At 40.5% G+C, this 25,484-nt stretch overlaps 1 protein-coding gene and 1 pseudogene across 5 annotated transcripts in view; both read left to right on the plus strand.

The window, feature by feature from the left end:
• The window catches only part of RNF144B (ring finger protein 144B), a 174,185-nt gene that overhangs the window by 134,155 nt on the left and 14,546 nt on the right, over nucleotides 1–25,484 (plus strand). For all 4 annotated transcript variants that reach the window (XM_036078119.2, XM_036078118.2, XM_078055731.1 and 1 more), the window contains exons 3-4: nucleotides 781–885; nucleotides 11,901–11,961. In XM_036078119.2, the coding sequence (XP_035934012.1) occupies nucleotides 781–885; nucleotides 11,901–11,961 (166 nt within the window). The remainder of the gene's footprint in view (nucleotides 1–780; nucleotides 886–11,900; nucleotides 11,962–25,484) is intronic.
• LOC118526724 (large ribosomal subunit protein eL32 pseudogene) lies at nucleotides 832–20,776 on the plus strand (annotated as a pseudogene). The gene is made up of 3 exons (XR_013441420.1): nucleotides 832–885; nucleotides 11,901–11,961; nucleotides 20,193–20,776. The product of XR_013441420.1 is annotated as a large ribosomal subunit protein eL32 pseudogene (transcript).

Raw genomic sequence — 25,484 nt, forward strand, 5'->3', positions numbered from 1 at the left:
ACTCTTACAATTGACCCTTGAACAATGCAGGGGTTCAGGGCACTGCCTGGCCCCCCCATGCAGTCAAAAATCCACATATAACTTGACTCCCCCCCAAACTTCACTACTCATAGCCTGCTGTTGACCAGAAGCCTTACTGATAACATAAACAGTTGATTAATACATATTCTGTATATGTGTTATATACTGTATTCTTACAATAAAGTAAGCTATAGAAAATGTTAAGAAAGTCATAAGAGAAAATACAGTACTGTATTTATTGAAAAAACCCTGCATATCAGTGGACCCGCGTAGTTCAAACCCGTGTGGTTCAAGGGTCAACTGTATTTTGATTCTGTTTGGCTAGCTCAGCATGAGAGTCACAAAGTTCTACTTTTGGGCAAACTTTGAGGGAGAGGACCATTAAGTAAAAATGGAACTGGGAAGTCACATAAGTTAAAAAAAAAAAAAAAAAGACAAAGAAGGTTTTTACCATCAGGGCAAAAGAGGGTTTCTTCTTTCCCACATCCGTGGTGGATAAAATGTGTGAGTATGCAGGAATTTGACTTGTTGCCTTGCATAAACTCAGTATTCTTAGGATGAGGTCATACGTAATTAATCACCTGTCTTGCATTCTTTCCCAAGTGATGGCTCTTAGTGTTCACACGGGTGATAACTTTGGTTTCCCGAGTTCAGGAGCCCCAGGACTGCCAGTGAAGGAAGAGGAGGCAATGGTGGTTATGGCACCTTCGTGCTACTGTAAGGCAGTGGGTAATTGTCTTTTTTCTTCTTAACTTGTAGTGCTTGAAACAATACCTGCAGCTGGCCATCCGAGAAGGCTGTGGGTCTCCCATTGCTTGCCCTGACACAGTGTGCCTGAACCACGGGACCCTGCAGGAAGCGGAGGTATGCACGAGTCCCATGACTTTCCCTCTTGCCTGTTGACGTTATTCTCTAGGATCTTGACTATGTACTTCCCTGCCGGGGGCGGGGGGGTCTAGAAACAAAATACAGAGGCTTACTTTTTAAAGGAGTACTTTATTGCCACACACCTATGGATTCTTCATACAGACTGTTAAAACTGTTACTTACCTCAGTTCTATTGATAAATGCTATCTTCGTGTTGAAGAAGCTCTAGAATAGGCGAAGGTGCTAGGAATCAGGTTTACCAGATGTGCCGTTTGGAGGCTGAAGAGTGAGTGGTCTTGTGATCGTTAATACTTTAAAGATAAACAGATGACAGATTTTAACCAGTTATAGACAATATAAAGTACTGCAGTTCTACAAAGGTAGACGGAGTTGAATCATTTCCTTTCATTTGATGTTTATCAGGCATCAGAAATATCCTTTTTGAATGAGTTCTCCCATTTTCTTAAGGTTGTGATATATCCCTTTCCTTTGTTTCTTCAATCCCCAATCAGGAGCTTGCCCTTGAATCTACTTTTTTTTTTTTTTTAAAGGTTTTATTTATTTATTTATTTATTTATTTGAGATAGCACGAGTGGGGGCCAGAGGGAGAGGGAGAAGCAGGCCCCCCGCTGAGCAAGGAGCCCAATATGGGACTCGATCCCAGGACCCTGGGATCATGACCTGAGGAGAAGGCAGACGCTTCACTGACTGAGCCACCCAGGTGCCCCTTGAATCTGCTTTTAATCATCAGGTCCTGCTCACTTTATTTATTTGTGAGAGAGAGAGGGAGAAGGAGAGCACAAGCAGAGGGAAGAGGCAGAGGGAGAAGCAGGCTCCCCGCTGAGCAGGGAGCCCGACGTGGGACTCGATCCCAGGACCCTGAGATCATGACCTGAGCTGAAGGCAGATGCTTAACTGACTAAGCCACCTAGGCGCCCAGGACAGCTCACTTTAATTCAGAAGATAACCAATGCTAGCCCATCTTTGGGAAGATTGTAAGCATTGCTCCATTTACTTCTTTGCTTTTGGCTTGATTATTAGAAAATTATGGATTCTGTTATGGGAAGAGGTCCCAAGAAACAGAGGAAATAAGTTATTCGTTCAGCAAACATAGCTCACCTGCTGTGCATTAGGTGCTTTCTGGGTGCTTTCATAGCTGGTTTACCATGTAATCCCTTCAACAGACTTAGAAATGGACGCCCAGGCGGTTTAAGTAATTTGCCCCAGGGTGCATATCTAAAACACAGAAGAGCTACAGTTCTAACCCAGTTCTTTCTGACCACCATAACTACATGGCTCTAAGAGTAGAACGAGGTAGGTAGGTAGATTGTGTGATAAAGGACTTGATAATTGGAGACTCAGTAGTGTGCATGTGTGTGCGTGAATATATATACATATATGTGTGTGGGTGTGTGTGTATGTGTTGATATGTCTTGTGTGTGTGGGTGTGTGTGTGTGTGTATATATATATATACAAAGCGGGCAGAAAGATGTTTATAGACCATTTTTAACCAATCTGCAACTGGGTGTCTCATGTTCAGCTTATGGAATATCAGCTAGGTGTTACAAATGAGCTTGAAGTATTTTCTAGGGAAGGATAAAAGGAATACATAATGATTTAGAAGTGATTCATTTTAGGAAAATCAGGAAATAATGGAATGTTTTTGATAAAAAAGTAATACTGAATATGTCATCCTGTGGTGAGAAATATTGCTTTATTTTTTTTATTTTTTTTTATTTTTAAAAAAAAATTTTTTTTTTAAGATTTTATTTATTTATTTGACAGAGAGAGACATAGTGAGAGAGAGAGCACAGCAGGGGGAGTGGGAGAGGGAGAAGCAGGCTCCCCGCTGAGCAGGGAGCCCGACGCGGGGCTAGATCCCAGGACCCTGGGATCATGACCTGAGCTGAAGGCAGACGCTTAACGACTGAACCACCCAGGCGCCCCAATATTGCTTTCTTTTGTGTGAGAAAAGTAGAGAAGGAAATTAAAGTGAGGAAAGATTGGGTGAGCTATACAACTTGGAAGTGGGTTTTAAAGTAGGACTCGGGTGTTCAGGAGCATCTTTCGACGCATAATCCTTCTAGAAAAGGTGCTTCCTTTTTGATTTGCTTCTGTCGTATTCTGATCAGTCAGCAGTGTTTATTAAGTGTGCAGAGTGTGCCAGGCCCTGTTCCAGGTCAGGATAGAGAGGTGAGTAAGATCGGCCCAGTGCTGTCCTCATGGAGCTTCTGATCTAGCAGAGTGACATTAACCTGATGACAAGTGAGATTAACCACAGGCCCGTATCCTAGACCTTGTGCTGTCCAATCCAGTAGTCGCTTGTTCCATATATTACTTACATTTAAATTAATTAAGATTAGGGGCGCCTGGGTGGCTCAGTTGGTTAAGCGTCTGCCTTTGGCTCAGTCATGATCCCAGGATCCTGGGATTGAGCCCTGCATCAGGCTCCCTGCTCATCAGGGAGTCTGCTTCTCCCTTTCCCTCTGCCTCCCACTTCCCTTGCTTGTGCTCTCTCTCAATCTCTCAAATGAATAAATAAAATCTTAAAAAAATTAATTAAGATGAAATAAAATTAAAAATTCATTCCTTTGGTTGTCCTAATCATGTCCTGAGTGCCCCGTAGCCGCATGTGGCTCATGGCGGCCAGATTAGACAGCACCGAATATGACATCTCCAATGTTGCAGAAAGTTCAATGGCACGGCGTTGTTGTAGACTTTTAAATGAATGGTAACCACTAGCCGTTGACAATTCGGATATCAAATGTTAGAGCTACTGTGTTCAGACAAGTGGGTGAGGAGAGTCTGTCTCGCAGCTCTCTGGAACAGAATTTAACTTTTCTGATTTTCTTAGCATAGAATTTTCTTTTCATATTTGCCTGCAGTTCTCCCCTCCGTCTTATTTCTTACCCTTTTCCCATCATACATTCTTATCCCACTTTCCCAGTACTCATTCCATGTACCCAGTTTGACTCTAAAAACAGTTTAACTTTTAGGCTGTATGGAAACCAAACAAACCCACAATGTCTCTTAGAAATTACCAAAGGGTATTTGAAAAAAAAAAAAAACAGAACAAAAACGTCTTCTGAACTAAACTATGGTATTTCTTCAATTCTTCAAAGTCTGTTTCCCATTAGGTGAGTAGGAAGACACTCCAAGGCATTAAAAGGACCGGTTCTGTTCTCACTGGTCTGCTGAGAGCCTGACTAAAAATGGGCGTGAATGTACAGTCATCAAAGTTCTTAACCAATGGGCCACTTTTTTCCACCCCAGAGTAAAAAATTGTGGTGGTGGTAGTAACGGTCTCTCATTTTGAATTGAGACATGAATAGAACCTTATGTTAAAGATATTGGTAGCTTTCCCAATTTATATGGGACCATTCCTTTCGAAGCAGATACCACATACACATGAACTTGGGCTGTACCATCTTCCTTTCTGGCTTCCTTTACATCAAGCTTTCCTTGTATATAGTTATTATTATAATAGCTCTTTCTTTTTTTTTTTAAGGTTTTTTTTTAAAGAGAGAGCACACGCACAAGCAGGGGGAGTAGCAGAGGGAGAGGGAGAAGCAGGTTTCCCGCTGAGCAGGGAGCCGAACGTGGGGTTCGATCCCAGCACCCAGGGATCATGACCTGAGCCAAAGGCAGATACCGACTGAGCCACTCAGGCGCCACCCCCCTTTGTGTGTGTGTGTGTGTGTGTGTGTAGCTCAGTGTGGGGCTCGAACTCTTGACCCTGAGATCAAGACCTGAGCTGAGATCAAGAGCCGGATGCTTAACTGACTGAGCCATCCAGGCGCCCCTATAATAGGTAGCTCTTAATCCAGATATGATTGAGTATATCATAATGGGGCTTATCCGCCTTATGCTTGACTGGATTCTGTCTCTACAACTATTTCTTCTGACTTTTAAAAAATGTTTAATTATACAGGTAACACATAAATATACTTTGCATGTTAAAAATAGTTCTGGTTAAGACTCAAGTTCCCTTGGTGCAGCTGCTGTTTATGTTAAAATACATGGTTCTTCATCATTCACTGTCTTATAAAATGCATGTAGGTAGGACATTTCTTCATCTTCAGAGGACACCAGGCATTTAAGCTCTTTGCTCCAAATGCTTTCCAATGTAGATCTAGCCCATGTGGTTGCCCATGTTCCTTGCATCTGCCCCTGCTCACTGTGGGTCCTGCCTGCCTTCTTACTGCTTCCAAATGAGCTCAGCGGTGGCTCTGCCCCTGAACTTTTATTCATCAGCAATAGCTCCATTAGCAAAGCATGTAATGCCTGATCCAAGTACTGTTTGCTTCTAGAGGAAAACAGTAGAAAAGGCATCTTCGCTTCCATGTCACGCAAGCTGGTGGGAGGCTGGGGGCCCCTGGAAAAGTAAAACTTGCCCTCCCTGCATCATCTGGTAGTTTCAGCTGGTGGTGGGCTTTTATCATGTACCTGATCCGGGAATCTTGTCAACTATGGAATTACGAGAGGTGGGAGGCAGACTGTTCTGGCAGCATTACTTCGGGCAAGGCCCTGGGAGTTCATAGCCCTGTTAAAAAGGTGATGACTACTGGAGCTGTTCCCTTACCGTGTTAGGGAAGTCACGAGCCGTCCCCCACTGGGGGAGCCTGAGCCATTTGTTGCGGCCTGGTAAAATTTGAGCGGTGAGCGCATACCTACCATTACATGGCCTGAGAAATTCAACTTCTTCCCTCTGCCAGTTGGCAGTGGAAGGCAGGGAACAGCTCCTCAACAACCAAGTCTCCTTCCAAGTCCTGGGGCATTGAAGTGACCAGCCTGCATCTTCCTGCTAGAGCCCCCCCCCCCCACCATGCCCCAGAGCAAGGATGGGGGCAGCTGCTCGTGCCAAGAATGGGGGCTCCAGAATTTCTATAGGAGGGGGCTTAGGCTGTGGGGCACTGTGGAGGACTAGGAGAGAGGAAGGGGGGCGTGGAATACTAAGGAATTTGAAGCTACATTTGCAAAATAAATACAGATTTTACTCATGTTGCATGTTTATCAGGGTGGCTCTGGGCAAGGCTGCTGGAGTTCTAGCGAGCCACGTGCTCCCCGCATATGATCCCTCAGCACAGCCCCCACTTGCTGTGTCCTCTCGTCACACTCTTCCTTCCCAGCATCACAGTGTGAGGTGGGGCAGAGGGAAGATAAGGATGCCCAGCCAAGCAGCTAGGTTCCTGTTGCTGTGGGTTAAGGATCTGAATGGGAAGGGACCAAGTATGTCTGTAATAACCTTTGGCTGCGAAGCATGTTAGCGGGACAAGAGTCGAACCTTGGGGTGGCGAAGGATAAAGGAATCTGCCCCTGCCAGCGTTGATAGATATTTTTAGGGTTCCAGTTGAATTTTGCTTTGGAATGGATTTAAAGCTTTGCTTTAAAACTGCATCTAAGTGGAGAATAATGTTTCTGTTTCTAAGCTTCTTCTTCACCTAAAGGCAACTATAAGAAGGGTAAGCAGCCCTGGGTTGAACGCATCACATGGGTGGGCGCATGGACAAATCCCTTTTACCCATGGAGGAGCCACGGGAGAAAGGCAGAGGAGGATGTGGGAGGGCGTCCTGAAGCCTCTGGAGAACAGGGGAAAAAGCAACAGCAAAAGCGGCCCTCTTCAGGGAACGGTGGGAACAGTTCCCGCCTGGCATTCCAGCTCCCGCCATCTTTTTCACTTCCCAGGTGGCCCTGCCTTCAGGCTCTCAGACAGTGTTGCCGTCTTGTTTTTTCCAGCAGGTTTCAGTATCTGGCATGGACAGAAGGAGACGTGAGCTTGGTTAGTACACTCAAGTGATGAATGGGAGGAGGTTAGGAAGCGCAGTTCTTGTTTTCTGGGTTGAGACCGGAAACCCGGGTAGTTTTTGTATCAGTGTGGTAAGACACTTACCCATACAGCTAGGACTATTTCTCTTGCCAGTATTTTTGCAAGTCATAGCACCTCAAACATTGCCAAAGCTTTGACATGCTCTAATGATCTCCTCGTGGTCAATTCCATCTTCAAATATACTGATCTCTTGTATTCTTTGGTCTCTTTAATGTTTTAAAGCAACTGTAGCATTCGTATGGTTTAAAGGGCCAAACTCAAGTGAAGACTAGGCTTTTCTTTCTTCTTTTTCTCTTCTATCCTGGCTTTCCAGACCTTGATGAGTGGTACTTGCATGAAGCCAATCCCTAACCTCAATGTTTTAACCATTTCATTTTCCTAATGTATATTATAATCTTTTATATGGGGGCACCTGGGTGGCTCAGTTGGTTAAGCATCTACCTTTGGCTCAGGTCATGATCTCAGGGTCTTGGGATCGAGCCCCACATCAGGCTCCCTCCTCAACAGGGAGTCTGCTTCTCCCTCTGCCCCTCCCCCTCCGCTCATGCTCTGTCTCTCACTTTCTCTCTCAAATAAATAAAATCTTTAAAAAAATCTTTTATATACATATTGTATTTTATATATAAGATATTGGCCAACTGTCAGTATTATGGGAACACATCACTTTCAGCATAAATGCTTCTCTGGCAAACAGGCTCTCCCCCGCCCCCCCATTTCCTTTAGTTTTTGTACGGCTAGTGTCAATGTAGGTGGTGATGCTTGCTTAGATGTTATGATCATAGTTAATGTAGTAAACAAAGGTATACCTCACTTTTCCTATTCTTCTCAATTGTGAACGTTAGATGTATCCAGTTAACCATCATGTATAACAGTTACAGCACCCCATGTGTATGTATATTTTGAGTGCCCTGGTTATCTTGTGCCATAGTTGGAGTGGAATGGAAAACCACACTTCCAGTAAAGTAGGAACTGAGTTTTTAATAAGTATCCTCAGGTTCATTTTTACCAGGAAAAAAAAACAAAACAGAGTGCAATTATGGGCAATTAGTAGCTTTTTGTTCTTCTTGTTCTGATGTTACTGCTTTTATTCTGTTAAAATTAAACTGAGTTTATTTTCTCTTTGATTTAAATTTTCTTTCTTTTTGGAAAGAATTTCTAGAATGATGAGGATGAGAAAAAGTGGTCTTTCATGCTTGGATTGGAGGAGAGAGAAATTTTGTTTAACAGGCAGATTAACATAAATTTCAAAAGAGAAATAGCAATAAAAAATCACTTTAAATAAAGATAAGAATTTCTTAGATCTGATGGAAGTGGTCTCTTGATAGTTGAGAAGATACTTGGAAATTTTTGTTTTTACAGCTTGAATGTGGAGCTGGTCATTAATGGATTAGAACCCACTGAATACAATAAATATCAGTAGTCCATACCGACCTAAATAAATAAATGAATAATAAATAAATGAGGGAGAAGGGACAGCTTTTTTTTTTTTTTTTTTTTAAGATTTTATTTATTTATTTGAGAGTGAGAGAGAGAGAGATCACGAGCCGGTGGGGAGGGGCAGAGGGAGAAGCAGACTGCCCGCTGAGCAGGAAGCCCAATGCAGGACTGGATCCAAGGACCCTGGGATCGTGACCTGAGCTGAAGGTAGATGCTTAACTGACCGAGCCACCCAGGCATCCGGGACAGCTCTTTCTTACAGTAGAATTCTAATAAACAAATACAGAATGAATGTTGGAAATAGAAAATCCTCATTAAGCAAATATCACAGTAATGACTATTATAGGCAAGAATTATCAATAGATACAACAATTAGTGGAGCAAAGTTATGATGAGAAACAGGATATTTGCAGAATCTCAAAACGTATACCTACAAGAACAAGATACTTGCTGATTACAAAGGGTGGAGAAATTTGGTAGACACCACCGTAACCAAGTTAAAAAGTCAACATTACCAGTAATGAGATGGGTGTCCTCATGTACTTCCTGGATGGCTCAACATCACTTCTGTGATATTCTTACCAAAACTGCACAGCCTCAACCTAATCATGAGAAAGCATCAGACAAACCCAAATCGGAGAACACTGTAGCACATAACTAGCCTGTACTCTTCAAAGTCATGAAAGTCAAGGTCATGAAAGGCAAAGACAAACTGAGGAACTGCCACAGATTGGAGAAGGCTAAGGAGACTCGGCATCTTGGACTGAAAAAAAAAAAAAAGATATAAGTAGGACAATTTTTGAGCTTGGAATAAGGCTCGCAGATAGTTTGTTTTATATCAGTATAAATTTTATTATTCTTACCTATGGTTATGTAAGGTAAGTTGGGGAGAAGTTGGGGAGAATGGGATTTAAGAACTCTACCCAAGTTTCACAATTCTTTGTCAGTCTAAAATTATTTTAAAATAAAAAAGTTAAAAAGGAATGTTCTGATATAATTTTGAACAATTTGGGATTTCTTTGTTGGCAGGGAGAGAATAGTTATATATCGCAAGACACCTCTTTATAATCTCTTTTGTTGGAGTTCCAGTTTTGCAATCAGCTTGAGAGTCTTTGTGATTGTTTCGGGTTTTGTTTTGTTTTTTAAAGCAGTAGCCCTTTAACCTGCGATCTAATTGAGCCTTCAGTGATCATCCTAACACATTTATTTCAGGTTTATAATTGTAAAAGACCTTGAGCAATAGTGACTTAGCTCCAAATGGCAGTGGAACTGGGAATTTAATACTTTGGATTGTCTTTTTCACAAGGTCCAGCTTTCTCTAAAGCCATGGGTATAACAGAAACATTTCAGAGAACTAGCCTAATCTGTAAAAGCCAACAAATGGTAAGGTCAAGGAGTCGATTCTTTTTTTCCCAAGGAGTAGATTTAAAAAAAAAAAAACAACCTTATGTGTCTTTATTGCCTTCTGAATAATTTAAGCTCCTTCTCTGCCCCCTTTCCTCATCTGTCTCCCCAAGTTTCTGGCCATTGCTTTACCTGTGGTGCATTGTCAAACAGAATACTGAGAAGGTACAAATCTAAGTGGTGGGGTCTGGGAAGAGAATGGTGGTGATGGAACTAACTTTTTTTTTTACCACAAATTTCAATAGAAAAAAATTGATTTACCTTATTAAGTCTTAATTCCATAAAAATCTTTGGTCTATAAAAAATAATAAATAGGAGATTTAAAGTAGAGTAAGAGACCAAAAAAATTAGAGACCTCTGACTTCCCTGTTGGCAGTGATGTGTCCTCTGATGAAATTTATCTTTCTAATTTAAAATTAAACATCCATCTCTACTGTTGTTGACTTTTTACTGCATTAATTTGTGTGACCTTTCTCATTAGCATTTCATCTGTGTCTAAAGTACTTTATCTCCTGTTTGCTTCATCTTCCATCAATTGTATTTGACAGAGCTGATACATATATTGCATGTCATTGAAAAAAAAATCAGAATTTTTAGGAGTTGACTTTGAGGGGTTTGAAGAAGTTCTTCATCAGTCCAGAAACTGTTTTAGACAGGGGCAAGTAGAGTACAGGACTGTCCCATAGAATCAAAGGCCTTTTTTGGGGGCGGTGGTTAAAAATAGATATACACACTCTCACTGAGATCTCTTGGGCAAAAGATAACATCATCTCCAAGTCACCTTGGCCCAAAAGTTGAAGTAGTATTAGATTATTTGTCCTCTACCACAATGAAGCAGTGACTAAGTCAGGAGTTGAATTCAGATTCCTCAGTGCCTCCCATCCCTTTGGTTACCTGTGTCTTCTGTCTCCAACTCAGAATTTTTTTTGAGACACCTTTGTCTTTTCAGAAGGATGTCCAGGCGGTATTATAACAGATGAAACAAAACTGGCTTTCAGTGTAATAAAGGTCTAACCACACTTTTTAAAAAAGTATGGTACAACACGCATCATATAAAATTAACCATAATTTTTTTACAGTGATTGCTCAGGAGCGTTATTTAAAGTGCCAGATGAAAATGCAACCTTTTCCTCCCAGCTGGAGAAAAATGTTATAATTAAATTAAATTTATGTTTTACTGTACTTGGAATGGAGAAGACTGAACTTGCCTGTTTTGCAGTCCTTCATACATTTTAGCTAACTTCGTTTAATTCATTTGCAAAATAAATTGAATTTTTTTTGTGAGGAGGAGGATTCGATTTTGAAAAGCTTTTAAAATGTACTATATTTGTTAAGTACAATTTTTAACTGCCTCATTTTTTTACTCTTATTTTCTTAAAGCAGACTTCCTTTCATTAGTTGCAGGAACTTCCGTCTAGATATATTTTATACCAAAGGATATGTAATGCTTTCGAGTCAGAATTGCCAAGCCTACGCCTGTGTCCTCTATCAAGTTGCTAAATGTTTTGAAGCCTAATATCAAATCCTTGGGTCTTCTCAGTTATAAATCTTTTCAGCAACATCAATATAGTTGACGTCAATGGAACTATTATTTTTAGAATCCCAGTTTAAGAGCAGTTAGCTTTTCCTGCATCTGACTTTGAAATGCAATTTAAAAGGATTAATCTGAAATGTCATTTGGTTAGGTCTGAATCACTGTCATTTACTTGTAAACCTTTGGTTCATATCGCCATCTGCAATGGAAATAGGAATCGAGCCACAAGAAATATCTTTAGCATTTCTTTTCTACCAAGACATGGATGGCAATGAGGGACAACCAAGGGCCCCCTGAAGTGATTTTTTTTTTTTTTTTGTCTGAAGAAATTATTTTCATGTTGCTTAGAAGGTTCTATTCCTGAGGAAACTAATGAGGTTTTCATAATTCCTGAGGCACGATCTACCTGACCTTAGATTTTAAGGTTCTAAAGCTAGAACCATAATCTTTTAAACATTTCTTAAATGAATGTGGAGTGATAAAGAAGCATCTTGCATATATATATACATAACTAATTGGGGAAGTCCAAAAGTTTGGTTGTCTGGTCCTAGCAGCTGCTGAGGGTAAGAATGGAATTTGACCAAGGAGTCCTGTCGTGGGTGCCTTGAGTTGCGACTCCTAGCCGTGGTGGAGGACTGGTGCTGCTGTAGGAATTGCTGCTTGTCTTACCATGGGAACTGTGGAGAGAAAAAGAAGTTCTCAAACCACTGATGAAAGTAAGCCAGACAAGAAGGAGAGGTCCTAGGAGGCTGGAACTCTGGGATCCAGTGAGGACAGAGACCTCATCTTGTTAATATCTCTGGTTTCAGATTGCCTGCCTGGTGCCTGTGGATCAGTTTCAGCTTTACCAGCGGTTAAAATTTGAACGAGGTACGTATGCCCTCTTCTTTCTGTCCCCACGGTGAGTTGCGGCTTTCTATGTGTCATCTTCACGCTCACCTCCATAGAAGGCTAAGGAGGCTGTGGGCTGTCAACAAAGCCACAAGGGCACTCCGAAAGGGGAAAAACTGTAATTGCAATGTAACATTTCAGCTTTCTCAGCCACAGGCAGAAAAAATGCAGACTAGCAGGAAATAGAAGCTTCCTTATGTTGGCTGTTGTGTATTTTTGATTTGGCTCATGTGAGAGAAGTTCTTCAAAAGTTGGATAGTTTTACAAAACAGTATGTTCCTTCAAATGGGTTTTACCACCGGCTTTCCCACTCTTGAAGGTCACTTTAAAACCTTCATCGACCCAAACATTTTTACTGCTGCGTGTAATATTCACCATTTGTTCTTTTGATACTGCACCTGAATCACCCTGATGGCTGTGTGTGTGTCATTCTAATACGATTTACAATCTATCAGGCTCATTTTCTTTCTGACTTTGGCCTTGGGGTAATTTATATAGCTTTTCTTTTTGTACTGCCTATTTATCTGTCAGATTTATTTATTTTTTGATCCTTTCTCACGATCTTTTTTAAGGAGCCATTTCCCTCCTGTCACACTCTGTACATTCTTGAACTAAATGGTCTGTTTTTCTTTCTTTCTTTTTTTTTTTTTAAGATTTTTAAATCTATTTTAGAGAGAAAGTGTACGTGCACAAGCGGGAGGAGGGGCAGAGGGAGAGGGCAAGAGGAAGCAGACTCCCTGCTGAGCGCAGAGCCTGATGCAGGGCTCCATCCCAGGACTCTGAGGTCACAACCTGAGCTGAAACCGAGAGTCGGATGCTTAACTGACTGAGCCCCCCAGGCGCCCCTAAATGGTCTGCTTTTCTATATCTAAGAAATAGAAAATTGTTCCGCTAGAACGCATTGTCTCATTGCGTATATAAAATAAACTCTCATCTAACATGAACGTACAATTTTCTGATTGCTAACTTTTAAATCTGGATTAGTAAAGTCTAAGAGGTAAGATGGGGGAAAGAGGAACATTGCTCTCTCATGTGTGAGTCTTTCATAGGTGGCCTTGCGTATCTTTGCTTTGATGCATTATAAATTGATCAAATAGTTTGACTCATACATAGAATTTATTTTTTTCTCACAGATGCCCATGCCCCACTACAGATCCCATGAATTGATAATGGATTTTATTATCCCTATTTTATAGATGAAGAAAGTGACAATTGCAGAGGTTGAGACCTGCCTAGCATCACATAGACTGTGTCTAAGCTTCTATATCTATATGAATAATTCCATATTTTTTTATTAGGGTAACATCTATCAAAAACATAAACCTTACCATTTCACCCATTTTAGGTGTACAATTCAGTGGCCTGTTGTGCAACCATCACTCCCATCTATTTATCACCCCAAGCAGAAACTATAATTAAATAATAACTTCCCATTTCCCTTTTTTCCCCAGCCCCTGGTAACTTGTACTCTGCTTACTGTCTATAAATTTGCCTACTGTAGATATTTCATGTAAGTGGAATCATACAATATTTTCCTTTTGTGTCTGGCTTATTTCACTTGGTATAATGTCTTGAAGGTTCATCCATGTTGTGGCATGTATCAGGACTTCATTTCTTTTTATGGCTAAGAATAATATTCCATTGTATGTATATACCACATTTTGTTTAACCATTCATCTGTTGAAGGATACTTGGGTTGTTTCTACCTTTTGTCTATTGTGAATAATGCTGCAGTGAACATTGGGGTACAAGTATTTTTTTGAGTCCTTGCTTTCAGTTCTTTTGGGTATATACCTAGGAGTGGAGTTGCTGAGTCAAATGGTAATTCTATGTTTAGTGTTCGAGGAACTGCCAATAAGACATTTTTACTATTGTAAAGTATGGGAGTACATTACATTTGGAAGTATGTTAAGTCTGGTGACCATTTGGTTCAACTCCTTCATTTTATAAGAAAGGAAACCAAGGTCCAGAGACATTTTGATCTGAGGTGATTCTGGAAGGCAATTTGTAATTCTTCAGTATCAATTCATATACTTCTTCATTATCATCCATAATAAAGAATTATTATTAGAAAATAGGCATGCCAGAGGGCCCGCCCCCAGCTGCCCAGGACTCCTGTTATATCTGCGCCTAGCGAGCGCCCCGGAAGCTGCTGCCCCATCCTGGGATCATGATGGGCAGCAAGATGGTGTCTGCCAGCAGGGTCGTTCAGGTAGTCAAGCCACATACTCCATTAATAAGGTTCTGTGACAGGGGCGCCTGGGTGGCTCAGTTGGTTAAACGGCTGCCTTTGGCTCAGGTCATGATCCCAGGGTCCTGGGATCAAGCCCCGCATCGGGCTCCCTGCTCCATGGGGAGCCTGCTTCTCCCTCTGCCTCTGCCTGCCTGCCGCTCCTTGTGCTTGTGCTCGCTCTCTCACTCTCTCTCTCTCTCTGTCAAATAAATAAATAAAAAATCTTAAAAAAAAAAAAATAAGGTTCTGTGACAGAAGAGACAATCCGAAACCTGATGATATCACAAGTTTTGAGATCAGCAGGACTACCGTCTCACTCTTCAATTTCACAGCATTCTAAGGGAAGTGAATCCCCAGATTTGCTGATGCATCAGGGTCCACCAGATACTGCAGATATAATAAAAACATTACCTCAGAAATACAGAAGGAAACTTGTATCTCATGAAGAAATTGAATTTATTCAATGTGGAGGTCCAGAATAATCACTTACAGTGTGGCTGCCATTTGTCATCAGACAAAAAAGTAGTCTTTACAATAAAGGACTTCCAAAATGGCACAAGCGAAATTATATAGTAAACAACTTGAATAAATACTCTGCAAAAAAAAAAAAAGAAAGAAATCTAGAAAATTTAGATGGACAACTGTATTTCCTAATATATGTGTGTTGGTCAGCTTCTCCACAAGCTTACTTAATTGTTTATATGCTTATTAAAGTATACATTTTTAAATGTTAAAAAAAAAAAGAAAATAGGCATGCCAAGTAAGAGTAAATTTAAATTAATACAGTGTTACATAATGGAATTTACTTGATTGGCATAGTCTTTATCTAAATTGTATACCTCATTTTTACTCGGTAGACTTCCTACCTCAAACTCAAGACTTATTAGCTGGGTGACTTTCAGGTCTATTCCATGAAAGGTTTTTTTGTTTGTTTGTTTGTTTTTAAGATTTTATTTATTTAAGAGAGAAAATGAGAGAGCACAACCGGGGGGGAGGGGCCCAGAGAGAGGGATAAGCAGCCTCCCCATTGAGCAGGGAGCCTGATGTGGGGCTCGATCCAAGGATCCCAGGACCCCAAGATCATGACCTGAGCCGAAGGCAGATGCTTAACCAAGTGAGCCACCCAGGGCGCCCCTGCCAAGAGAGTATTTTATGTGGAACTGTTTAGAATGGAATCTTGGAATGCTTTAAATACTAATGTTGTGAATGAGCTAAATGACTTAACTGGTGGAAAGTAAAACTCACTGGCGGGACTCTCAGCTAGAGTTGTAGAGATTGTCGTGGCTCTGGAAAAATGTAGAATCAGATCAGTGGCAGCCCTGTATCCGAATTCCAAAAATTTTCATTAGTTTTGCCCAATTCTTATTGCCTACCAAGTTCTCAGTTTTTAGTTGTCATCCGTGTTTTAATTGTCCTCTGCTTTATGTTACGTATATGGTTAGCTTGCCTTTTATAGCTTTGTTTTCATCTAAGTCTTCATGGGGAAAAATATTTCGAATAGGAATGAGCCTAAATCATCACTGTTTACATAAAGTGGAGAAACGGCATTTGGCATCGATTGGTTATTCTATGAATCCACTCTCCTTCCATCTGTGACTTTCCGTTGGCTACTACCCTGTTTGTGGCTTTCCTTTTCTGTGTCAGGCTTCCAATATTAACAAAGAAAAGAGAATACTAAGTTTGGCATGTGTTAGTGATCGCTGCTGTGCTTTCTGCTGGTTCTCAAAGCACATGATGCCTGATGATTAATGTTAGAATTTTGCTTGTCTCTTGAATCTGCTTGCCCAGAATCTACTTTTTCAAAACAGTTTGGGTTTTTTTGGTTATTTTTGTTTTTGAAAATTGGGTCAAGATTTTCCATCTCTACTCCTTAAGCACTTTTCCTATTTTTTTGTGACCCTGTTTTACTTATTATAGTTGCAAACTGCTTCCATGTCTTGGTAGGTTAACATGTCTGTTCTTGGATATTTGTATTATCATATAGCAGCTGGAAACTCCTACAAATGGTTCAAGTGTCATAGTGTTCTCCTTGGAAAAGAAGTGAAGTAAAATAGGAATTTATTTTCCTGTTATCTGTTAATCCTACTGCATTCGCTCACGTCTTCAGTATCTACTTTTTTGTAGACTATCTATTGTGTGCAAGGTGCATTTCTAGACTCTGCTGTAAGCCGCGGCTTCATCTTTCCCTGAAAGCTGTCTGTTCTCAGCGTTTGTCCCAGCCTCCTTCCACTGTGAGTCTCAACATTTATGATACGGCTCTTTTGAGTTTCATCTCGCGCCTTTATCTGTCCTTGGGGAAATGCTCCCTGCCCCTCTTTTGTGTCCGATCATTGAAGGTTTTATCTCACCAGAGCTCCATGTGTGGCTATTTGGTTTCTTTTGGTGTTTTTCTTTTTAGGGCTGTGGGATACTTTAACGACCGGTCAGTTTGGTTTGATTTTTTAACACCTCCCCACCTCTCATTAGGTATCTTCCTTTTCATAGCTTCTGATCACAAGCACATTCTTAGTGTGTGTGTGTGTGTGTGTGTGTGTGTGTGTGTGTGTGTGTGTGAGTGTGTGAGCTTGTGCCTGTTCTCTTTTTGAGCCTGCTTTTCTGGTGTTTTGCGGTAAATGTGTGACTAAGTCTAGGGTTTGCTTATGAAGCTGTTCTGTGCTTCTGGGCACTAACACTTTCTCCTCAGCTTCCTACTTCCTCTCCTTCACCATCAACTCTTTCTTGTGGGTCAGTTCTAAAAATCTGAAACAGTACCCTCTAGACATTTCAGCTAAAAAACGAACATATCTGCAAGAAAAGACATTTATCATGAGTAGGGTGACATTTCTAAAGGGGACCCAAATGAGAGGCACAGTGTGAAGTGTTTGCCTCTCCCTGTGTGCACTTCATTTCCTCATCTATAAAAGGGGGATAATAATGGAAGGCTTATGCTAGGGCTGTCGTAAAGAGTGAGTTAATATTGTGTGTCTGTCACCGTGCGCACTCAATAAATTACTGTCATTATTGTGTTGTTGTTTTGTTGTTTCACTACCACTACCCCATCTTATCTTTATCCCAGTTTTCTAAACTAAATGAAGAAGGCATCTTCTAGTATCCAGATCATACCTCGACTGAGTGTATAACACAATAATACCACTTTTGTTCCCTTTTCATCTTAATCCGTATCTTTTTCAGCATGTTTCTACCCTTATTGTCCTAGATTCTAAAGTGTTGTATGGCACCGTGGTAAGAAAGCGAATTCCTTATACCACCGGCCATATCCGGTTCCTTCATGCTCTTACTCAAAGCATAAATCCACCTTCTCTGACTACCTCCAAGGAGATCATGACTTGCTGACCTGGAACATTCAAAGTGGCTGCTTTAAAGAGAAAAGGTTCCCGTGCTGATAGTGGAAATGGAAATCTATTTAATAACATGATTATGTTTTTACATAGAGAATGGTATTCTAGGAGAAAAAACAGCCCATTCCCAGCATATACTCACTAACCATAAGTAAAGCAAACTCCTAACTTCTGTGGGTTTTAACATACCAGCGTTAGACTAGATAAACTCAGACGTTTCCAGGTTTGAAATTCTGTGCTTCTCCTCAGCAATCTTGACAGCATCCCCTTGCCTCATGGCCACATCTGTTTGAGTTTATTTACTATGGCAGATGTTAATTCTGATCAGTATAGTTTAATTGCATTTTAACTATTTACAGAAGACCTTTGTTCTTTGAGATATCAGAAAGCAAATTAACTTTGGCATAATTAAAAATGCAGCGGGTCATAAAAGTTAAAACAGTTTGTTTTATTTTAGCTGATAATTAGCTTGGATGTATCATGTTTCCCACAATAAGAAATCGTGGGCTATCTTTTTTGGCACAGTTTCATGGTGGAAGAAAACCCACTCGTGTTCGTTAAGAGACTTTACAACAGAATAAAAAGCAAACTCTGCATACCTAATGCTGATAGTTTCAGTTGGGGAAACCAAGGGTCTTTTTTTTTAAAGATTTTATTTATTTATTTGACAGAGAGAGACACAGTGAGAGAGGGAACACAACCAGGGGGAGTGGGAGAGGGAGAAGCAGGCTTTCCGCTAAGCAGGGAGCCCGATGCGGGGCTCGATCCCAGGACCCTGAGACCATGACCTGAGTCGAAGGCAGACGCTTAACGACTGAGCCATCCAGGCACCCCGAAACCAAGGGTCTTGAGATCAGTTTTTGAAAACTGAAGGCAATCACTGGGGTCAGACATGGCCCTTAGGTCTCTTGGCAGTTTTATTTTCTCAGAATGTTTCTATTTCTCAATAATTGTCAGGATACAGAAGTAGAAATAGCTTTAAATAGCATTTCCTGCCTTGCATAATTTATATGAACAAGCAGTCTTAGATCAGTCATGGAGCTTTACTCCAGTAATCAGTTTTAATTTTCATAAGTAAATTCTGGTTGAAGTTTGTGAATTTGTCTGTCTCTGATGTAAGTCCATTACATTTAATCACTGCTAAATCATGTTCATGTCAAAGTGCAGGGGGCACCACTGGGAATGATTTACACCGGCCCCTGGTTTCTCTTTTTCTAGATTCCCGAACTTAGACCCATCTCAGAGCTACATGAAGCTTTCATCACTGCTGATGTAGGAGAAATTAGTTGAATATGCATGAGTTCATTTTCTTCCAACTTTGGAATAGAAATTTGAAGGAGGAAGAAACTAAACCTTAAACTTTTGGGATAGGGGCGCCTGGGTGGCTCAGTTGGTTAAGCGACTGCCTTCGGCTCAGGTCATGATCCTGGAGTCCCAGGATCGAGTCCTGCATCGGCGGGGAGTCTGCTTCTCCCTCTGACCCTCCCCCCCTCATGCTGTCTCTCAAATAAATAAATAAATAAATAAATAAATAAATAAAATCTTAAAAAAAAAAAACTTTTGGGATAATTGTGCATTTTGTTTATCTACCTAAAAACTCTGTTTCCGAGGCCAAGAGCCAGGAGTTAGAATTGAATTCACAATAATAGTAATAAAAAGTGTACTTTTTTTTAACCTGTACGTGTATAGGGTTAATGCAAAATTTTTAAAACACTTTTTATTACTATACAGCCCCCCCCCCGCCCCGCCCGTCTTCTGACTCCTCTCAGCTCATTGGGGTGGAGTCAAGAGTGAGGGGAGGAAGCCCTTGTTCATGGACAGCAGTTTGGCTTCCACCTGGTGTCCATCGGTTGGTTCTTCTTTGGTTTAGTTTAGGACTGCTAATATCTGATGCCCCTTCAGTGTTTTTTCCTTTTCTGGTAATCTGGCCTCTAGGTTCCATTCGTGGTACATCCTGTTACCTGACAGAAATAAAGCAAAATTGTGCTCTTAATGGCATATTGAAATTTTAGTAATTCTTAAATACTAAAATTTAAGAATTTTAAATTCTTAAATTTAAAATTTAAGACTCTTTTAGCTTCTATGGACATTGACTTGGAGCTGTTCTTCTAGGAGCTGGGCTGACGAGCAATCTGAAGAGCAGATGTTGTGCTCTTCAGTGTAATCTGGCTAGACTTGTGTGTGTGAATCCCTGTTCTGTTGGGAGGTGCTCTTCTCCAAGAGACTCCAAGATGCCCTATACAAAAATCTCCCTGTTCCTGTTGTTTCTGTTTCTGTTCTCAGGAAATATCTGAATGCAGGGTTGAGCAATATAGAACCCTGCTGTGTATGCCGCCATTATCTTTTATTACCATTGTCTATTGATCTGATACCATTTCTTACACTTCTGTTATGTTGCTTCTTCATTTATTCAACAAATACTACATTCCAGGAAGCTTTCTAGATCAGTGCTTGTTGACTTGAGATGACTGCAACCAACTGCATCTTTACTAGGAAATCTTGACTGTTTCACCTTCAAAGTATGCTCCAAATTGTCAGTACTTTCACTGCTAACATCTAATCCAGTGTATCATCTTAGATTAGATCACTGTAATATCTGTGTTGCCACTTTGTTCCACCACCATCCATTCTCCCTACAGTAGCCAGAGTCATCTTCTAAGAACGGTGATCATTTCACGGCTCTCCCCTAATCAAGAAGGCACTCCCCTGTCTTCCTCGGTGCTGCCCGCGGAGGTGGCAGCCATCTCCTATTCGGCATCATGGCTGCCCTCAGACCTCTGGTGAAGCCCAAGATTGTTAAAAAGAGGACCAAGAAGTTCATCTGGCACCAGTCAGACCAATATGTCAAAATTAAGTGCAACTGTTGGAAACCCAGAGGCATAGACAGTAGGGTGCACAGAAGAATCAAGGGCTGGATCTTGATGCCCAACATTGGTTATGGGAGCAACAAGAAAACAAAGCACAAGCTGTCCAGTGGCTTTCAGAAGTTCCTAGTCTACAACGTCAAGAGCTTGAAGAGCTGCTTATGTGCAACAAATCTTACTGTGCAGAGATTGCTCAAAATGTCTCCTCTAAGAACCTCAAAGCCATTGTGGAAAGAGCAGTCCAGCTGGCCTTCAGGGTCAACAATCCCAATGCTAGGCTGCATAGTGAAGAAAATGAATAGACAGCTTATGTGTACACTGTATTTGTGTTAATAAAACTACCAAAAAAAAAAAAAAAATGGCATCCCCCACCAGTGGCTTCTCATCATGCTTAGGCCTTATCATCATCATCTGTGATCAGGCCCTTGATGACTATTCCCACATTATGTCCTATGACTCTTCTCTGCTCACTTAGCTCCTTGTAAAATTTCATGTATAAATGCCTTATTACATGTATAAATCTCTTCCTTTGCATCATTTGGATATAAGTTGGAAATCTTTCAGATCAAAATTGGATTGGCTGCTTATTCATGGTTTTAACCTATCGACTTAAATGTGTTTTTTAAAAATGGACAGCTATAAATAACTCTCAGAAGCAGAAGTAATGTTTGCTCAGTGTCATCTGGTTCTCTCACAAATGTAACAGCTCCAGAGGCTTATCTCCAGCAATTCTAACCAAATTAATAGTTACCCAGTTGAAAAAGCAGAAAAGTGTGCTTTTGAGTAGACAGGTCTCTGTCATGAATCAAAAATAAAGAAGGCAGAGGAAGAAAACACATCATTTAAGTATTTTTTGTCCTTTCAGGCCCAGAGGCACCAATATACCTTTTCTTCTCATTCAAAAATGTCCTTCATGAATTTCTATACTTCTATGGAAATGTGCTTGTGTGTGCTGTTTGACTGCAAGGGATGAATCTCTTTAAGCCTATCTCCATCTCCAGTTAGAGAAATTGAGTCACTACTCTTTTGAATGTTCTGTTAACTCCTTGTTAACTTACTCAGCTCCTTATGGTAATACAGAAATATAAAGCTGAGGGGACTGTCAGGAATTTGGCTAGATTTGTCTTTTTGCCCCCGAGTAGTTATTTACTCTGCTCTTAATGGTTTATCAGGAAGACAATAGCACACCTCCTTTGGCAAGTATCTTCTACATAACCAGAACAGTATTTCAAAGCTGTAGGATAAGGTCAAGTACTTGTGTAAAGAATATCTGTGCCCCAAAACAAACATTACATAAACATGTGATATTGTATTCCTACTGTGGGTGCTTCCTGTGTTGAGGGACAATTCTCTAAGCTTTAATCACGTCAGATTCTAACTAGCCGTGCTTTTTTATTTAAATTCTTTAAAAGAGTGGCTGATGATCCAGCAATTGCACTATGAAGTATTTTCCCAAAGGATACAAAAAAATAGACTTGAAGGGACACATGCACCCTGAGGTTTATAGCAGCATTATCAACAATAACCAAGTTATGGGAAGAGCCCAAATGTCCATTCACAGATGAATGGATAAAGAAGATGTGGTGTATATGTACAATGGAGTATTACTCCACCACAAAAAAGAACCATTTACAACAACATGGGTGGAGCTAGACAGTATTATGCTAAGCAAAATAAGTCAGAAAAAGACAAATACCTATGCTTTCACTAATATGTGGAATTTAAGAAACAAAACAGATGAACAGGGGGAGAAAAAAGAGGCAAACCAGGAAACAGACTCTTAACTACAGGGTTAATGGAGGGTTACTGGAGGGGAAATGGACGTTGGGATGGATTAAATGGGTGATGGGGACTAGGGAGGGCACTTGTTAGGATGAGCACTGAGTGTTGTATGTAAGTGATGAATCACTAAATTCTACACCTCCAAGTAAATATTACAATGTACGTTAACTAACTGGAATTTAAATAAATAAATAAATTTAAATAAATTTTATTTTATTTAAATAAAATAAATAACTTAAAAACAAATAAATAAAAGGGTGGCTGAAGGGGGGCTCTCTTTGAGAGAAGTAATTGGTTTAAATTAGTAGATATCTGTCCTCTGTTTTCTCCCGTGATCCTCTGTATAGCCGAAGGAACTGCCACTGTTGTAGTTTCAATTTCTCTTCTTGTGCCAAGTTCTGTTCTTTGGTTGCCCACTCTGTGCCCCCCACTTGATGGTGTTGAAGTAGGGTTTATATATTTAAGTACTTGCTGTCAATTTGTTCAGTGATATGTTGGTAAGCAGATTTGGGGGGGAGTGGGGAGGCTCTGATTTATAGTGTTTGCCAATTTCCGTGGTGTAAATACTCCCATCATGGCTGATTTCTCAAGTGGGCAGTTCATGTGATGTCACTGAATACAAAGTTGAGAGAAGATGGAGTAGGTTCTTAACTGCAGGCAAGACCCCACTTTAGGAGGCAACTGCTAATGTTCTTGCTCGGTGTCTTCTTAAATACAGAGTCTTTATTCCAATATCTGGAAGGAGACTGTTCTTTCCCTTTTATACCTTACACACTCTGGCTGCCTACAGAGTTGCTATTCCAGGGACTGTTTTTTTGTTTTTTTTAATCTCTGTTTATGTGGTGCTTTAGCTCTCTCGAACTTAATCTCTTTGTGTTTTATCTCAGCATGTGCCATCTGCTTTGTACTGTGATTAGGAACGACCAGTTTTACTTCCTGAGTTTAGAGCTGATTAAAAGGGAAAACTTCATTATGGAAGAAAAGCATTAATATATTTCTGTATTAAAAAAACTTTCTGTATATTAAACATTCCTTACCTCCACCCCTAAAAGCTGCTCACAGATAATAATAATTTCATTTATGTTATCTTGTGGGGTGCTCTGTCAGTTATTACATTCTTGGTTTGTTTTTTTTTTTTTACATTTTATTTTAAACATCTCTTATCCTTTTCACACTGAGATTTCTGAGAAGCAAACCTCTATTTTCATCTCTGTAAGCCCAGGGTCTCTAAAAAGTCCCTGAAATTGATCATTTGTTGAATGAACAATGAGTAATAGCCATTTGCCTAAGTTTTCAGGTACATCATCACAAGAAGTCAAGCCTAAAGAAGTTTGGAATAGTCCAAATTAAAGCAAGATTGAGACTTAGTCATGGCTTGGGTTCTGTAAACAAGTAAACACCGGAGAAATCCAGGACTGAATCTTAGACACCATCCACTGATGGAACCAAAGGAAGCAGTATTGATGTGAAAGGAGAAGGAAGGTTGTGGGAAGAAAATAGAGAGGCTGGTGCCTTATGGAAGAGAGCTACAAGAGTATCAGATAGAAGATGGAATGAGAAACATTTGCTGGATATGAGTAGAGGGATGGCAGTTTTAACTTTCAGAGAGTAGTTTATTAATGAGCTGGGAATAAAAACTTTAGAGACTTAAGGAGGATATGAGGGGATTGGAATGAGAATCAGTGAATGTGGATCACTCATCCAAGGACTGACATGAGACAGGAAGGTGAAATGGATGTTAGGTACAGGGAGACAGTAAGCTGGGCTCTAGCAAGGGTAATTATTATCCATTTTAATGTTAGAGATTTTTTTTCATTGTCACCCTTATAAGTGACGCTTCCATAAAGGAGGTTAATTTTGAAAGTGCTATATGTAAATTTCCATGTTTTGTCAAGCTGGTGTCTTTCCAAATGTAGAGAGCCTAATTGAGGTGGGTGGAGATTTAAAGTCTAATAATGATCGTAACATACTTTCAACCCCAGGACTGGTATTGGATGATTTTAGTGTGCCATGTACATCTGTTGATGAGAGTCCTAGAGGAGAATGGAAAATAAATTCCAGTGCAAGGCAATTCAAGATGGTATTAGTAGTGGATGTATTGTAAGTCAATTGTTAGCAGAGGAGTATATCTAGCTTTTGCAAAAACCAAGAATGACTGCTTTAAATCAACAGGAAGCATCCCATCACTGTGTCAGGTATATTGGAGCACACAAATAAAATAAGTAGCCCTTGCCTACAATCTAAAGAGAGAAAGGTCATCTCCATGAAGTGACTAGAGCACAGCAATGAACAAGATACAGATTCTGTGACACCAAAATTAAGACAAGTATGTAGTAGGTACTTTAAAGAAGGTCCTTTAAGAATGCATAGGCTATAACTCGGTTACAGATGAAAGGATTTTTAGGGTAAGGAAAAGCATAGAATGAGAATTGTATATATGGAGAAGAATGTGAAACAGAGGGGAAATTTGAATATAGAAAGTAGATGATTTTCCAGAAGACAGCTTAGATCCAGAATTATTAGTCTGCCATTCATATACCAGATTGATAGTAGCCTTTTATTTTTTAAATTTTTAAAAAGATTTATTTATTTATTTTAAAGATTTTATTTATTTGAGAGAGAGAGTGAGAGCGAGAGGGAGAAGCAGACTCCTCGCTGAGCAGTAGGCCAGATGTGGGGCTCAATCCCAGGACCCTGAAATCATGACCTGAGCCTAAGGCAGATTGCTTAATGGACTCAGCCACCCAGGCACCCTTATTTATTTATTTTAGAGAGAGTGTGCAAGCACAGGGGGCAGTGGGGGTGGGATGCAGGGGGAAGGGGCGGAGAGGGAGAGAGAGAGAATCTTGAGCAGACTCCCCACTGAGCGCAGAGCCTGAAGCCGGGCTCGATCTCCTAACCCTGAGATCATGACCTGAGCCCAAACCAAGAGTCAGACGCCCAACAGACTGAGCCACCCAGGTGCCCTTGATAGTGGCCTTTTAAAACTAGCTTTAAAAAATTATAGAAGTAGTATTTGCTCCTGTTTCTTTTTAAATTCAAGTTTAGGGGCACCTGAGTGGCTCAGTTGGTTAAGTGGCTGCTTTTGGCTCAGATCATGATCTCAGGGTCCTGGGATTGAGTCCTGTGTTGGGCTCCTTGCTCAGTGGGGGGTCTGCTTCTCCCTCTTCCTCTGCCCCCTCAACTCATGCTCTCTCTCTCTCTGTCTCAAATAAATAAAATACATAAAATATTTTTAAAAAATTAATTCAAGTTTAGTATTAAAGTAAATCTTTGCCTCCTCTC

The sequence above is a fragment of the Halichoerus grypus genome, chromosome 9 (assembly GCF_964656455.1).
Source record: "Halichoerus grypus chromosome 9, mHalGry1.hap1.1, whole genome shotgun sequence".
Classification (NCBI taxonomy): domain Eukaryota; kingdom Metazoa; phylum Chordata; class Mammalia; order Carnivora; family Phocidae; genus Halichoerus; species Halichoerus grypus.